The sequence below is a fragment of the Amblyraja radiata genome, chromosome 2 (assembly GCF_010909765.2).
Source record: "Amblyraja radiata isolate CabotCenter1 chromosome 2, sAmbRad1.1.pri, whole genome shotgun sequence".
Classification (NCBI taxonomy): Eukaryota; Metazoa; Chordata; class Chondrichthyes; order Rajiformes; family Rajidae; genus Amblyraja; species Amblyraja radiata.
In genome coordinates, this window is record NC_045957.1 from 42,160,086 (window position 1) to 42,178,296 (window position 18,211).

At 39.7% G+C, this 18,211-nt stretch overlaps 1 protein-coding gene across 1 annotated transcript in view; it reads left to right on the top strand.

Annotated features, from left to right (window-relative positions):
- dgkb (diacylglycerol kinase beta) overlaps positions 1–18,211 on the top strand; it is a 568,450-nt gene that overhangs the window by 102,492 nt on the left and 447,747 nt on the right. Inside the window, exon 4 of the mRNA XM_033045582.1 lies at positions 7,592–7,762. Coding sequence (XP_032901473.1) covers positions 7,592–7,762 — 171 coding nt within the window. The remainder of the gene's footprint in view (positions 1–7,591; positions 7,763–18,211) is intronic.

Consider the following 18,211-nt stretch of genomic DNA (forward strand, 5'->3'; position numbering starts at 1 on the left):
GGAAGTCTTCAACATTCATTTGGAAGTTTCCCAAGTGTCTGCCAATGAAACATCCAAAGAAATAGAGATTCAAAAGCTATTGGGCCCCCGTTGGTTATTTATAAAGCCCTCTTACTAATGTTGTGAAGGAAAGAGGATAAGCCAAGTTAGTGCTTGAACTGTGCTGCCTGCAGTTAGATAGGATGGAATAGAGCCGCACAAGGGGTAGGCAATAGATTTTAAAAGAGTGATGAAGATGTCTGGATCAGTTGTCATATACATTGAATGTAATCATGTGCATGTCATGTTTTGCCTCTGAATCCAAGAGGTCGATTTAATATTGGAGATATTATGTTGCTGAATATAATTTGTTCAAGAAGTGTTGACATTTGCCATGTGATTGTGAGCCTGGTGCTATGATGCTCCAGCTGATTGTGGTAGCACCCAGATTGTTTTGCTTTGTTGGAAGTGTATGTTTTATAAAGGCAGCTGACACAAACAGAGCAAATGAAATGATGTCCATTTTAGAGAGCAAAGTACATTAAGTCTTTGTTGTAAACTTTCTGGTTGGTTTTAACTCATGAAATTATAGAAGCCCGCTGTGACAATCAAACTGTATGTATGTGGCCATTTTGAAGAAAATCTAATGTTGGGAATGAGGTCAGAAATATGTGCTTTATGAATTTAATTCGGAATTCTCATCTTGAAGTTTGGCTCTTGCTCCAATTTGCAGGAATCCATTGGCATCAATCAGAAGTCAGAAATCTTGATACCTGAACTGTACATATGAGAGATGTCCAGCTGTCATTCTAATGTCCGAGGGATTTTATCAGGTGGTCCATTACAGGCTTGCAGATTGAACAATTTTATTGTTGGGTTCAGCCTTGTTCTCTGCTGATTCAATTCTTTGACCGTGGGTTGGTGTGTTTGACTCTGATATTGTGTTTAACCACTGCTGCTGACCTAGCTTTGGAAAGTGAAAAGAGAACAGTGTTGTTTGCTTGTGCTAGAAATACCTTTCTGAATATTGACTGGTTAGGTTCAGATCAACTGTAATGCCCTTGAGACCAAATAGACTACCTACATTGTTGTGGTGAGACTTATTTAGTGGTTGCTTGGGTAACTTATCAAGGATAGTTTACATGAGGGTAAGATGAGGATTTAGTCATGTTGAGACATGTATTCAAAAAAGAGGATTTGATCTTTACAGTTAGAATGTGTGGAAAATGGTCAGTAGCAAACATGCGAAATAATGGATGGGATTTATATAGCGCCTTTCTAATACTCATGAGCTGGTCTAAGTCTAAACTGGAGAGGCATCTCGGCATTGAGTAAACTGAACTCTGAATTCACAATGAAACTTTGTCACAAAACCAGAGTTGACCAATTGCAGTTCCATTTCTTAAAGGTGCAATATTTAGCTTCTACCTCTCTGTGGAAAGGCATAATGATAAACCAACTCCGCTTAATGTAAATTTCCTAATTAAGGAAAATCCTGCTGAAAAATAGTTCATAGCACAGAACTTTGATAAATGACTAATAGCCCCATACCTATAGATTGTTTCTTTTAATTTAAGCAAATATTCAATTTATTTTAATGAGTTGCTAATTTATGGGCTGCAGTAGTGCCCCTGTCCCACTTAGGAAACCTCTGGAGACTTTGCGCCCCACCCAGGGTTACCGTGCGGTTCCCGGAGGTTGCAGGTAGTGGAAGCAGGTAGAGAGACTGACAAAAACCTCTGGGAACCTCCGGGAACCGCATGGAAACCTTGGGTGGGGCTCAAAGTCTCCAGAGGTTTCCGTTCAGGTTTCCTAAGTGGGACAGGGGCATAACTTTCCTGCATCAGGATCGTCAAAAGTGTAATGTTACATTTCTCTAATTTCTCCATGATAATTGAGGTTATTTTGGTTTCATGTTTCTTCCCTTTGAAAAATATATGCAGTATCCTTGAGGATAAGATTCAGTAAGCAATCAATGGGTTGAAAATTCCCAACAGCATCTTTCAATTGAATGCTACGAAAGCACAAGGCTAGAGGGAGTTACCTTTGCAAATTTCCACCCTCCCCACTTGAGGTGCTTTCTCTCTGTTCAATGAACTCCCAGCAGAGATCTGTCATTTTTTTCAGTTTATATATTCACAAAAAAATGTGCAATCAAGACATTTTCAGTTTGCATGCTCTTCATCCTGCCCTTTGTTTTTTAATGCAACCTGTCCAAAATATTGGAATGAGCTCTGCAACCCATAGTTCATGCGTAATATGCACCCATGTGTATGTGCAATACTCGCTGCCCTTTTGAAGGTAATGTGAGCTGCATCTTTGAACTGATGCAGTTGATATGCCAAAGCATCCTCCAGGAAGGGGGTTTCAGAATATTAAGCCAGAGCTAATGAATGTAGTAATCATTTGCCCAAGCTCACACTAAAATATATTGAGACTTTCAGAGGGTTGTATTGCTCTGTCTTTATTATCTATGTTCTTCAAGGTGTTTTTCTCAGGTGATATCAAAGAAACCCTATTGATTTTTTTAGATGCAATCAATGGATAATATAAAATGCTTTCAAAAGATTCTGGAATGAGCAAGTTCAAGCTCAAGGTACTGAATAAGATTGCATATCAAACAGACTGTCCTGGAATACATCAGCCTTCAATGCACCTGCATTCATCCAAGCAAGCAGACAGTATCCCATCTCACTTATGCATTGAGGACGTAAGCTATGGGTGAGGAATAGAGGCTCTGGCCTGCTTTAAAATCCCAGTATTTATGTACCATTTTTGCAGAGTTTTTGGTAATTGACAGTATTGGTTTGGGAATTAGAACTGAATGCGAAGGAGAGATATTACGCTTTTCTCAGAAATAGTAATTGCCTGAATACAACCTGCCACTTAATGCCTCCAGATTTTGGCTAGGTCTTGGTGTATGTGGAGACTGTTGACTTTATTAACCGAGTTGTAGCTAGAACTCAGGATGCCATAACATCAGAAAACATTCCCACTCCTGTACTGAGGATGGAGGGAAGATAATTTATAATGGTAGTTGTGGACTAGGACATTTCTCTGAGATTTCTGCAGCTAAGAATATTTGCCTTCAACAATCTCAACCTCCATTAACCAGATAAGACTGGTATTACTGTAAGGTTTGCATAATGATTTCAATTGTATCACAGCTTCTTGGGTACTGCATTTAGTTGATAGTTCCTTTGATGTTAGGCCAGCAAATCTCATCTGGTATTATCCCTGGAATTCTCATTTGGACCAAGCATGCAATAAGAACTGAACCTGAAAGTTCCTGGTGCAATTAAACTGAAAATCTATAGACCACATCGCAAAGGGGAGCAGGATTTCATCCAAAGGGTCAGTTTCAATGACTAATTGGAGTCAAGATTTGGTATTGTATTTAGTTTTGTTTTAAATGGAGTTCTTCCACTACTTTGTTTCCCTATGGCTGAAGACAAGCCAATTTGTTGCCGTGTTCCCAGCTACCTGCAGCGTCTAGTGTGGGCCTGGCCATACAGAATCAACAGAAAGTTGTTTGCTCAGCTGCAGTTTTAACAGATTTGGGAAGAGAGGATATGTTCCATCTTCATTAATCACACAGCATGCTGGCTATACAAACAAGCTGACACAGAAGTCTTGCTGGGATGTACACTCTGGAGCAACTGCAGGCACTTTCTTTTGTTAGGTTCCTCAATATTATTATCAATGGTGCAGTGAAAAACAAATCCTAGAAATTGTGAAGTTGGTCAGGTCAGGCTGTGGTTCAGTAGTGGTGAGGTGGGGCAGGTTGTGGGAGGGCTGTCAAAATCGAAGAGGTCTGACTTGGAAAATGATCCATGCATTGAGTTCCATGGCAGTGGATATTGAAGGCAGGCCATCTTTAATTTATGCCAAAGAAACTTAACTTGCTTTGGCATCAGTGTTCTGTGCTGCTATGGATTGCCCATGTATCAATGAATTTTAAATAAGGGATGTTTCAGCGTGCATAACACTTTGGTTGGTACATGTTAGTATGTCTGTGTATGTTCTATGTGCAAAAGACCTGGAAGGTTTGACATTCTGTACAAACTACATTAAATTTCTGAAGATTTATAATGAAGGGTTTACTGATAAAATCTATGCTGCACACAAATTCTCATGAATACACTCTATGGAACATGCACACGCAAACTCTAAATGGTATTTGACGCTTATTTTATGCACTTTATGGAAATGTTATTTGTTCCATAAACATGGATTAGAAATTTCAGACAAAATAAAGTGTTGGCGATATTAATGGCTGGGCAATACCTGCTGCCTTATTTCCCCAGTGTTCTAATGGTTAGTGCCTTTAAGCAAATTTCCACTCTGGGAGCATGGATACTTTTTGTTTATGATATTTAATTTCATTTTAAAATTAAGCTGTAAAGCGTCCATGATAGAGATGCAGCATTGGCTGTTTGATGATGGAAAAAATGTGAAATAGCTTGCATTTATTTTTTAATTGAAGGGAGTCTTTAAGTCTGAATATTTTGCGGAATTATTGACAATGCAGAAAGTATAAACTACTTTAGTGATATTAGATGGGGCAATGGTTAGTTAGGGGTTTAATTATATCTGAATAAACAATTTTAGGTATAATTATTTCTATTTCACATTCTCATTCCTGGAATGGTTATGTTTGGTCAATGGTTGATTGTTTCTTCATGACCAACTTTACAATATAGTCTTCAACCTTTTGTATGAATTGAAATATACAGAGTTTTTGGAGATCCATCTTGTTTAATATAAGTTTGAAAATACCTATCAATCGACAATGATTCTTTTTGACTGATATTAGGTGATGGAAAGCAATGAAGCATGCCCTAATTAAAGTAGTTTGTTTATCAAGAATATAAGTATAGAAACAGATCATTACCATATCACATCAATGGGATTATGGATGATCTATACTTTAATCCTACCTTGAAGTGAAAACCCTTAATTCCATTAGCAAGCAGAAATCTATCCATATTGGGTATTGATATAATGGTTGACTTAGACTGGTAAAATATCCATACTACTGTCTATCTAATTTAATTGTTGCTCTTTTAATAACCTATTTTTTTATCATGTTTTGTAAAAATTTAGATATTTAGAAATCTTCATGTCTTTCACAGCCAATTCAATATGGCTTGGCTGTCCAGTTTCTTATGGTGGGACCCATTCAGGCTGTACTTGTTCACATCATGCACTAAGCTCATCTCCCAAGTGGTTGCCACTGAGACATCCAATCCTGGTACCTGTAGATGGATCTTGTAGAAGCTCACTACTGCCAGGAGGTTCAAGGTCATTAAACAGGTTGTGTTAAAACATAAGCACTCCTAGGTATGTGATCATATTGTCCGAACAGAACCGGTGGCGCAACTGGTACAACAGCTGTCTTACAGCGCCAGAAACCCGGCATCGATCCTGACCTCGGGTGCAGTCTGTGTGGTGTTCGCATGTTCTCCCGTGACCACATGGACTTCCTCATGCTTCTCCAGTTTTCTTCCCACATCCCAAAAACATGCGAGTGAACCAGACCTCTGCAGAGTCGAGAAACATCACTCTTAGTTTCTCTTAAATCACTCTCAAATTCCTTGTATGTGAATACTTGGCCCATAAACTTATTCATTCATTCATTCATTCATTCATTCATTAAAAGCTGCATCGATCTCAGGGCTGACCTTAAAATATGTGAGAGTATTAACTTTAGCATAAAAACACCAGCAAACAACATGAAATAACGTTTCTGTTTGAATTCTCTATCCAGTTTCAGTTTAATCGGTCATTTTGTCAAATGGGAATTTTCCCAACTAAGTTTTGATCATTGGCTTGTTTATCTTCTGCACACACCAGCAGTATATAAAATAATGTATTGAAGACGTCCATCAGATGCATCCTTTTTCCAGAACGTGAATTCAGAAAATCTCTCCTGGAAATAAATATATAAAATGCAAAAATAAAATGTAGCAAATCTGAAGGGTAATAACACAATGTAATGGTTTTGGTGGAATCTTAGCTGGAACACTGTGGAAGTAATATATATATATATTTTTTTTAATCCAGTTAATTTACTGTCAGAAATTATGCTTTATCCCTGAATGAGAGAACATAGTGTTTCCTCTATCACTGTTTCAAAATGATTCATAATTTTACAAGCCTCCTATTAGCCTGAAGCTTTGGTTGAAATAATATTAATATTATCCAACCACTTATTTCTTGATCACTATGGATTGCTTATGCTGAATCACTGTGAGGAGTCTGAAGAGTATGTTCAATGGCTCTCTGATGGGTTTCTCATGATCATTCTGTAATGAAGTCATCAATGTAGTACACCATGCCAGAACAATGGCCTGGCCATGGGGCTCCATTCTCTGAGTGAAGTCCAGCGCAAATTGGAGGAACAGCACCTCATATTTCATTGGGCATCTTACACCTCAGCAGTATGAATATTGACTTCTCTAACTTCAAGTGACCCTTGCTTTCCCTCTCTCTCCATCCCTCCCCTTTCCCAGTTCTCTGACCAGTCTGACTGTCCCCCGATTACATTTTATCTGTTTGCTTTGTTGTTTCCTTCTCCTACCTAACAATGATCTATTCTACATTTTCCTCTATTGATCTCTTACACTTCCTTATTGAGCCTGAAGAAGGGTCTCATCCCAAAACATCACCCATTCCATCTATCCAGAAATGCTGCCTTCTCTGCTGAGTTGCTCCAGCGTTTTGTGTCTATATTCAGTGTAAACCAGCATCTGCAGTTCCTTCTTTCACTTTATGCATAATGTCCTTACCTTTTTGCAGTTATTTGTTACTATTTGCAAAAAACAAAATGTTATGGTTCCTCTTTTTCACTTATCCTAGTAAATTGGATTCAGTACAGAATCCAAAAATGTAGCTACAACTATCTGGAATTTTAGAAGTAACAAAATCAGGGAACAAATTGTGAATGTCTCCTACAATTCCACCCATCCTCTTGAATGATGCTTCAGTTACATTTTACAAGCGATCTAGTAAAACTGGGTAGACAAAAGTGCTGAAGAAACTCAGCGGGTGGGGCATCATCTATGGAGCGAAGGAATAGGTGACATTTCGGGTCGAGACCCTTCTTCAGACAGTTTATTAAAACTGGGAGTATTCATTAATAAAAAAGCAAAGGTTCCATTTTAATAGAAATTGTTACCTGGCATTGTCTGAAAATGTATTTTAAAAAAAAGGATATATTTGCTTTACTGTGAAAATGTTTTTAAAAAGCATTGATGGACATCAATTAGGGTTTATGTCTAAACGGAAAGTAGCTGAGGAATGCAGGATAATTGAAATGGAGGAAACTGTAAAAAGGATTAGGGAAAATGCACTAAATGCTAATCATTCAAAACACAGCATTTCTAATCTGAGTATAGCAATGTCAGATTTGCTGATCTGATCAATTTCCCTGTACTATCATTTTTATAATAACAACATTTGATTTCTTCCATGTGAGAGATGTTATGAACTGGCAGCTTTTATTGACTTTAAAAACTGTTTAAAAACTCCTGCTCTCCTTAAATTTGTTAAGTAAAAATTTGCAAATCTGCAAAAGTTGTTTGAAAATATGTTTCATTTTCTTTTCTAGGACTTCAAAACTCTGAGACAAAGACTGAACTACAGATTATTCAAGAAACCTCATCTCCTTCTGTTACATCCTCCCTTGCCAGCATTGATGCATCAGATGTGGTTCAGCTAAAGGATATAGTTTGCTACTTGTCGTTACTGGAGGGTGGTCGGCCTGAGGACAAGTTAGAATGTATGTAGATTATTATTACATCTAGGCTAGAACTGTTGAAATGTAATCTCTTTGGGGTCTCTGCCATAGAAAGCAGATATATAAATGGAATTGTAATTTAAAGTCTACTCGAGTTGTGGTAGCAAAGATGCCCAGAGAGAAATGCCCCGAGTCCATTGCCTAACTTTTAACCTGAACATTCTTGTTTTGTGACTCAATAACATTATTAGCTTGAAATGATATTGATTCAAACATTAAGTGCTGGATGAACTCAACGGATCAGACAGCATCCGTTGGAGAAGGAATGGTCAGGCAACATTTCAGGTTGCGACTCATCTTCAGAGGTCCTGACCCAAAAATTATTCTGTCCATTCTCTCCACAGATGTTGCCTGACCTGCTAAGTTCTTCCAGCACTCTGTATTTTGCTCGGGATTCCCGTATCCGCAGTTTCCTGTATCTCCATCTTCTTTGATTCAAGCAATGTTGTTTTGTACAGTATATGGGGATCAAAAGAAGGATCTATTCAGTTATTGCCTGAAATATGTGCAGGGAGTGGATGAGAATTTTGAATAACATCGAACTTATGTGGATGGGTGATCAATGGTCACTGTTGACTCAGTGGGCCGAACAGGTACATTTCCATGCTGTATCTCTAAATAAACAAGTATTTTCTATTTGAACTTTTTCCAACACAGACAGTGTGTAGAAACAGCAAGCTTGTGAACCCAGTGGGCCATTCCCATCCAGCCTTTGCTCCATTTCTATTTGTATTTCCAACAATGGCAAGGTGGCACTGATAATGGACAGGAAATTGAGGCCAATTGTAATGTCCTACTCTCTTCAGCTAAATTCAGTTAACATTGTACATGAAGATGAAATGTTCATCATCAGACAATCTTGATTATTCACTACCTTAACCTGGTGAAAGTCAAATGGTAAAAGAAGCATCTTTATGATTACAATGTGTCTTATGAGTGAATGATTTTAAACAACTTAAATCTGCAGCTGTGTAAATCAGTGAGTTATGGTACAAGGCCTATAATTTCCCAAGTATGTTTTGCCAGTGAGTGCTCTTCCATACCTGTTTCTGTCAGAAAGGTTGGCAATGCTTAAGGCAGATAATATCTATACTCTTGAAGTAGAATACCTGCACCTATATATTCTGATTTGTGGATAGCTTCCATTTATAATATGTTTGATGATACACGCTAAAGAAAGTGTAAACACAAAATAGAATTTAAGGAAGATGGGTATGGAAGGATTTAACTTCATGTTTAGTTAAAAAAAATATGGTCACAAATTTTCAGTTCAGTTTAGTTTATTGTCACCTGTACTGAGGTATAGTGAAAAGCCTTTGTTACGTGCTAACCAGACAGCGGAAAAACAATACAGGATTATAATCGAGCCATTTCCAGTGTATAGATACATGATAAGGGAATACCGTTTCGTGCAAGGTAAAGCTAGTAAAGTCCGATCAAATATAGTCTGAGGATCTACTCTCTGGTTGTGGTAGGATGATTCAGTTGCCTGATGTCATGGTAACTGATGTCATATTTAAATGTATCACGTGTTACTATGAGTCAGAATGTTCATGGGGACACATGTCGGAGGGATGTAAAGGAATGGTGGAATAAAACAAAGCGTTTAAGTTCAGGGTCCTTGAAGTGTGTTTATCACTTCAATATTACTATGAGGATCTGACATTGGCGACAAGGATGGGATTCAAACCCTCACATTGGATTATCCATTGTGCTTTGCACGCAAAGGAGATGCTCTTATCATATGTAGCACCTGATAACAGCTAGGAAGAAACTGTCCCTGAATCTGGAGATGTGCGTTTTCACACTTCTATACCTTTTGCCCGATGGGAGGGGGGAGAAGAGTCATAAATGTTCTCACTAAAAATTTGTAAAAAAGCAATTAATTCATGCACCCACCTGGAGTTTAGGCTATGCCATGCTTGTTGGGAAGTTATTAGTTTATTGTTAATGGCCTTTCATTTGTTATTTTTTTCATGACTCAGAACTTCTACAGAGAGGCTTGAAATACACAATCACAGCTTCCCTTCCTGCAGCAAGTCCTCTCTGAGAACTTCCTTAGTAAAGTTGGCAGTGTGCTGATTGGCAAGATGTTAATTGGTAGAGAAAATAGTGATTATTGATCCCATGGACATGATTTGATGAATCCAGTGCCCAAGACAGAACCAGCTGCTAAAGCTGTCACAGAGGAAAGAACTCAAGCAGCCAATTAGAAGGGCCAAAATAGCTTTGGTCTGTTGGATTAAAAAAAATCCCAAGGCTTTCAAACACGAGGGCACCCAGGGGAGAAGGTAGGACCACCCAATGTTAGAGGAAGGAATTTGTGCTTGGCACTAATAAAATATCAGTGAGGAGCAAAGCAAATACTTTCAATCTGTATTCACCAGGGAGAAGGACAGGAGGATAGTGAGATAAGTGGGGGGAATTAATATGCTAGGGCAGTTTGAGATCAAGGAGGAGGTTAAGATGTGGTTCTTAAAGGGCATTGAGGTGGAGAAATCTAAAGGGCCTCTAGGATATATCTCAGGTTATTTAAAGGCTGCCCTGGCTGGAGGACACCTGTGGAGCTGATGGTGGAGGCAGATACCATAGTTGCATTTCAGAAGCTTTTAGATAGCACATAGATATGCGGGGAATGGAGGGGTTTGAATCATGTACAGGCAGATTATCTTGGTATCATGTTCAGCGCAGACATTGTAGGCCAAAGGGCTTGTTCTTGTGCTGCATTTATCTGTTTTATGTTCATGAACATCTCTGACTTTTTAAAAAGATTAAAGTTGTTCAAATCGTTTTTTGTGCTGGAAAAAACACCAAGAGATGAAGCAAATACAATATATAAAATCGCCTGTATTTTCCCTATCTGGTTTACAACACCACTAATGGTAAATACAGAGGTTCCGCCTCCATTGCCATACTCAATGTGTTGTTTACCCATTAAGCACAGTTGGAATAAATGTAGTGATCAGTGTCAAGGAACTTTCAGAAAGCTTCAGCTGCACACACTTGTGCTCAAGTTCTGAACTTCTCCACGTAGAGGTAAAATCAATTAACTCTACCTGTTAATTTTAATGGCAAGAAATTGGTGTGCAACACTCCAGAGATGTTCTGGTTTACGTTGCATGTCCAAGCCTTCCCACTGGAAATTAACATTGTTCGATGGGCTCTGAGGTAATGGAAAGTGGTTGTTTTGCTGTGTATGTCTGCTGTGGTTTCACAAGAAAAAAAAACCTATGGACAGTCCACCTTGATTGGAAAATAAAGTAGAAACACAACATTCATATTGTGAAACTACCCAGAAAATAACGAAACATCGTTCCAACTCTAAATGAGATGAGCTGATTTCTACTATTTACACTTTAGTAGTATGGTTGTCTCTTTACTATTCATCATATAATGTGCGGAGATATTAATGTGGTGATATAATTACAGACACAAGACTTGAATTGGCTCCAGAGTACATGATACTAAAGGCAAAATAACACTTAAGTGCAAATCTGGTGCATCTCCAGCCAACTGCAAAGTCAAGTTTCAAAAAAAGGGATAATTTAGTTTTTATTTAGTTTAGTTTATTGTCACATGCCAAGGTACAGTGAAAAGCTTTTGTTGCATGTAACCAGTCAGCGGAAAGACAATACACGATGATGTATGAGTGAGACCATGAGGAAGGACCATTTTGTGGAAGTCCTCTACAAATGGAAATCCTCTGCAAATTTATGTTTAGAACTGTTGTCCTTGCATTTTCCACTCTCCAAAGTGCTCAGGAATTCCAGTTGAAAGGTTGATGTGATTGTAGATGTGCAAGTTTTTAGGTTTAGTTGGCCACTGTAAATTGCCCTTGGTGTGTAAGAAGTGGATGTGAAAGTGGGATAACATAGAACGAGTGTGAATGGGTGATCGACGGTTGCCGTTGACTCGGTGGGCCGAAGGGCCTGTTTCCACGCTGCATCTTTGAATCAATTAGCCAATCTAGAAATAAAGAACTGCAAATGCTGGTTTATATCAAAGATAGACACAAAGTGCTGGAGTAACTCAGCAGGTCAGGCAGCAACTCTGAAGAAAAAGGATGGGTGACATTTCGGGTCAGCACCCTTCTTCAGAGTGTCTGAACATTACCCATTCTTTTCCTCCAGAGATGCTGCCTGACCCGCTGAGTTCAAAGTCGTCAAAGTATCCTTCATTGTCATTCAGATTTTTTAGTCTGAACGAAATTACGAACCTTGCAGTCATAACTTAGAATAAAATAACAAAACACACAATGAACACAGATTTAACATCCACCACAGTGAGTCTACCAGGCACCTCCTCACTGTGATGGAAGGCAAAAGTCTTAAAGTCCTTGTCTCTTCCTTCCTTGTTCTCCCTCTGCGTTGAGGCGATCCAGGCTTCCGATGCTGAGACCCCGGCAGGTGATGGTAAGTCCCGCGGTCGAATCCGAGCTCCGCGAACGGGCTGGTTCAAACACCGCGGCCCGGGGCGGACAAAGCTACCACCCTCCAGTCCAGCGGACGAAGCTGTTGTTGCGGGAGCTCTGGAGAATTGGTCACCAACCTGGGACCAGCGAGCTCCAGACGATATCGTCCACTGGGCCCGCGGCCGAATCCACTGGCCCCGCGGCCGAGCCTCCAAGACTCCGAAGTCGGGTCGCTGCCGCCGCAACGCCACCACAGCCTAGAAGTCGGTCAGCCCCTCATTGGTAAGTCCTGGCTCTGCCTCCGGAGCCTCGAGGTCGGTCCCAGTTTGAGGCTGCCAGCTCCGCGATTAGGCCTCAGCGCAGACGGAGACGGGGGATACGACAAGAAAAGGTCGCATCCCCCACGAAGCGCCGCCACTTCCGGGACTAATCCGTTAACCAATCTATGTACTAGAAAAATATTAAAAGGCTCTGCTTCCAATAGCATTTCTGGAAGGGAAGTCTAAAGGCATATGACTCTCTGAAATGCGCTTCATCTCTCACTTTAATGGTGACCCCCTGTTTCAACGGTAATCCCTAGTTTTAGATCCTCCGATAGAAGAAAGTATACACTCCATATCTTCTCTGTCAGGATCCCTTGGAAGCTCGTATGTTTCAATCAATTTTCCTCATATTCTCTAAACTCTAAGCTAGTTTGACCAATCTTTCCTTATTTGGGAGCAGGCCCATTCCAGATATTAGTCTAGTCAGCCTTTTCTGAACCGCTTGCAATGTATTCAAACACGTCCTTACACAAGGCCACAGATTGGTCTAGCTGATACCGTGCACAACTGAAGGGTAACTTTACTATTGGACTCTGTTCCCTGCCATTAAGTAATATTCTGTTAACTTTCCTAAAAAAACATTCCCAATCACTTGCTGTAGAGGCAATGCAACACCCAGATCCCCCTGCATTAAAGAACACTGCAATCTCTCATTATCGCAATAATGTTTTTTTGTCATAGAATGCAAGTTTATTTAGTGCCTGGGTTCAGGACACTGAGGAATGTTCCTGAACCCAGTGGAGAGTCCAGGGCAGACCCAGAGGTCAGATGCAATACATCTGCCTTTCAGTGCATTCCATATTTCTGCAGCTGTGCGGTTTGCAATGAATTGGCAGTTGACTTTCTGTTTGAACTGTTGGCTTGTCATCATCGTGATCCGACACATTGCTTACACATTTCAAGAAGCCTGTGGGGGTTTCTGAAGTCATTGCGAAGAATGAGAGAGGATCTCATTGAAACTTTTGAATTAAAATTGTAAAGTATTCAATAATCTGAATATGCAGAAGATGTTTTCCCCTTACTGAAGTGCCGGGATTAGGGGCACAGTTTGAGTAAGCAGTGAGGACTGAGATGAGGAGATTTTTTTTTTTAATTTTTAGTTGTGAGCTTTTGGTATTTCCTACCCTGTATGTGGAGTCTCAATCATTGTGTTCATTCACAACAGAGTTTCTATACATAAAGGGGATTGGCTCCAATTTTATCTGAGCATGTATTAGATGAGATTTTCTTCATGTGTTTTAAATTGCAAGAATTATTATGAAATTCCGTTATTTCTGTTGGTAGCATATTAATTTGTCTTTATCAAAGCAACTTACATTTTGCTTGCTCTTACTGTTGTCTCAGGGAAAGCAGAGGAACAGAGCGTCCCCTGCTGGAGGTTTACTGCTACTGTTGCAGAATCCTCTCGCCTCAACTAATATGGTGTGGCAGAACATTAGTTATAAAGTTTATCTTTTATGAACCACCATTTTTATTTTTCAACATTTTATATTTGAAATGTAGATTATTTAATTATTTGGAATTTTGTTTGCATTTAGATAAGCAAATTGAAAACATTTTACAGAAAAAACATGTAAGAATCATTTTAAATATTTGAGATCCGCACCCTTCTGAAGATCAGACACTAGGCATTCATGTCTGATGATACAGTGGTCTACAAGAAGTCCAGGTACGACCTTGGCAAGGCCATCAAAAAATCCAAAAGTGACTTCTGCTCCAAACTGGAGGATGAGACAGATGTTCGGCAGCTGTGGCGGGGCCTGAATGCATTCACCTCCTACAAGGCGAAATCAGGAGGCAGCTCGAATGTCGGTGAAACATCACTCCCTGATGAGCTCTATGCATTTTACGCACGCTTTGATAGGGAGAACACCGATGTGCCTTCCCAAGCCCCCATTCACTGTGATGGTATTTCAGTCTCAGTCACAGAGGCTGACGTCAGGAAATCCTTCAGAGGGGTGAACCCTCGAAAAGTGCCTGGGCCTGATGGTATACCTGGTCATGTTCTAAAAACCTGTGCGGACCAACTGGCTGGACATTTTCAACCTCTCACTTCTGAGGTCTGAGGCCCCCACCTGCTTCAAAAGGGCATCAATTATACCAGTGCCCAAGTAGAGTAAGGTGACGTGCCTCAATGACTATTGACCAGTGGCACTAACGCCTGTGGTGATGAAGTGCTTTTAGAGGTTGATAATGGCGCAAATCAATTCCTACCTCGACAAAAATCTGGACCCACTGCAGTTCGCTTACCGCCACAACAGATCAACGGTGGATGGGATCTCGCTGGCCCTCCACTCCGCTCTGGACTACTGGGACAACAAAAGCTCATATATCAGGCTGTTATTCATTGATTACAGCTCGACATTAAATACAATCATCCCCTCCAAGTTGGTTACCAAACTCGCAGAACTGGGTCTCTGCGCATCCCTCCGCAATTGGATCCTCGACTTCCTCATTCACAGACCACAGTCTGTTCATATTTGTGGAAATATGTCAGACTCGATAACAATCAGCACGGGTGCAACTCAAGGCTGTGTGCTCAGCCGCCTGCTGTACTCACTCTATACTCATGACTGCGTAGCCGGTCATAGCGCGAACTCCATCATCAAGTTCGCTGATGACACCACTGTTGTGGGACGTATCACTGATGGGGATGAATGAGTCAGAGTATAGAAGAGAGATCGAGCGACTGTCCATATGGTGCCAGCACAATAACCTGGCCCTCGACACCAGCAAAATCAAGGAACTGATTGTGGACTTTGGAAGGAGTAGGATGGGGACCCACAGTCCTGTTTATATCAATGGGTCGATGGTTGAAAGGGTCAAGAGCTTCAAATTCCTAGGCGTGCACATCTCTGAAGATCTTTCCTGGTCCGAGAACACTGACGCAATTATTAAGAAAGCACATCAGCGCCTCTACTTCCTGAGAATATTACGGTGAGTCGATTTGTCAAGGAGGACTCTCTCTAACTTCTACAGGTGCACAGTAGAGAGCACACTGACCGGTTGCATCGTGGCTTGGTTTGGCAACTTGAGCGCCCTGAAGAGGAAAAAACTACAAAATGTAGTAAACACTGCCCAGTCCATCATCGGCTCTGACCTCCCTTCCATCGAGGGGATCTATGGCAGTTGCTGCATCAAACATACTGGCAATATCATCAAGGACCCACACCATCCTGGCCACACACTCATCTCCCTGCTACCTTCAGGTAGAAGGTACAGGAGCCTGAAGACTGCAACAACCAGGTTCAGGAATAGCTACCTCCCGACAGCCATCAGGCTATTAAACTTGGTTTGCACAAAACTCTTAACATTAATAGCCCATTATCTGTTATTTGCACTTTATCAGTTTATTTATTCATGTGTGTATTTACGTATATAATGGTATATGGACACACTGATCTGTTTTGTAGTCAATGCCTACTATGTTCTGTTGTGCTGAAGCAAAGCAAGAATTTCATTGTCTTGTCGTGGACTCATGACAATAAACTCTCTTGACTTTTGACTTGACTTGACTTGACTAATAGGGCACATTGAACGATGAAGTGCCTAGAGGAAAACTGCTTAATTCTAATATTTCCGGGTATCTCTTGTTGGTCATTCTAGCTATATTGGAATCTCAATTATACTTGATTGTATTTTTGTGTGGTATATCTGATATGTTTGGAGAACATCCAAAACAAAGTTATTCACTGTACCTTGGTATGTGTGACAATAGGAAACCTAAACCTGACACCCTCTTAAACTCTTAATGTAACAGCTTGGCGACCTGCATGCAGCTGTCTAACTGATATTATGGTTCAATTTGCATCCATTGGCAAAAAGTCGATTTGAATGTATAACATTAACTCGTATTGATATTCCAAAACATATTCATGAACCATTACTTTAATTTTACTATTTTTATTACCACCGTTTGCATAATATGAGTGTTTTGTTTTATATGCTATCATTTATGATAATTGTAATTAGTTGTGTACATGCTATTGACATGTTGGGAGGTGATGAAATTCAATGCTTTCTACTACCAATGGCCATTTGGTTATTATGGCCATTGTCATTAAAGTGAGTGCTCTGTACTTGCATTTAATAAACATGCTATTGTTGCCTTTATGATATTGGGAATGCAGCAGAATGCTCCCAGGTGTTGCTTGAAGGCAGATTTAGAAAAACATGCAGAATTGATAATATCTGTTTAATATAAAAGGTTGGCATTTTTTGTTCTAGCAGATACTTCAAGATGGTTTAAAAAAAAAAGCCATTTGACTTGCTGTTCGAACATATTTTTGAAGCTAATAATGGATCAAGAACATTTGTTGAATCAGCATCTTGAACATCATCTGCCCTGTGTACTGTCCAAAGTACTTATGTGCTTTTTAAGTACTTTCTTTGTCAATACATTTAAAATAAAATCCCTTAACCTCTAAAGTACATTTATTAAGCCAACCATCTGCTTAATGAAACGATAATAAAACATTAAAAGTTTTTACAATTAGTGAATAGCAAGAGTACTTACTGTTTCTATTTAAACCAATTATTAATTTGATAGTTAATAATCCAAGTAGATGTTAATGAGTAAATTATTTCCTTGTTTTCACAGTTCTCCCTTATTGCCCATATATGAATATTAAATCCAATTTGGGATTTATAGGACATAGCCTGAGAAGGTGATACATGGTTAGTCATCTCATGAGAATGGTTGGATAGCAGAGGCATTAGTAATAATGCAATGATAGATATAGATACAATCATGCTATTTATTGTGGAACCCCAAGACTCCATCAGCATAATTTAACTAATCTAACAGTGGTTTGTTAATTGTAAACAGAGCTGTCTCTCTGGAAATTGTGCTTTTGTCTTTTGCTGTTTGATATCTGCTGTCAGCATGTTGCGACTTTGACTAATAATAAATCTAAAGCATGGCTGCGTCTACTGCCCAGACTTATCGCCCACAGTTACCACTGGTCTAGACTTTAATGGAAGGCTGAATGGGTTGACCCCCACCTCTCTTCCCAGCACACCACTCACATCCACATCCTTCCATGAGGTAAAATTGCATATGAGCTAATTGTTACCTCCCCAGTTTCTTTTCTCATGGACTAGCATTAAGATTGAAGATTCATGGAAGTGCTGTACACAAACATGGATTTTTGATCTATGCTGCTGTTACTGCTCTATGTGAGTGTCTTTCAACTCTTTTTATTTTATCTCACATATTTTATTGCTTTTATTCATTTTCCTCCTGGGTACCTATCAATATGGCTTTAAATGCACTTTTGCTAATCACCAGTACTTAAATGGTCCAGGTCCCAGTTTATTTTATCTAAGAATAGCAATTATTTGTGATTACGTTTGTAAGGGGCCCTACTTTTAGATCTGTCCTTGCAACTACTTTATGGCCGCCACCCCTCTAATTGTAAACATCTCCTTTTGTTCAGCTGTAGTCTTTTCTAAAGGAAAGAACACCAGTTTTGAAAACCCAGATCGAGAATATTTTATCAAACCACAATGGTCATCCGCAAAGTGTTAAGTTCTGGTTTATTTTGACATGTACATTCATTTTATATCAACACAGTTGCGCTCCACATGGAAATCATGGTCGGATTAGCTGGACATACATCGCCATTATTGGAATTAATTCATATTAGTACAGGCCTAGAAGCAAAGCAGAAATCACCTTATATGAGAATATTTTGT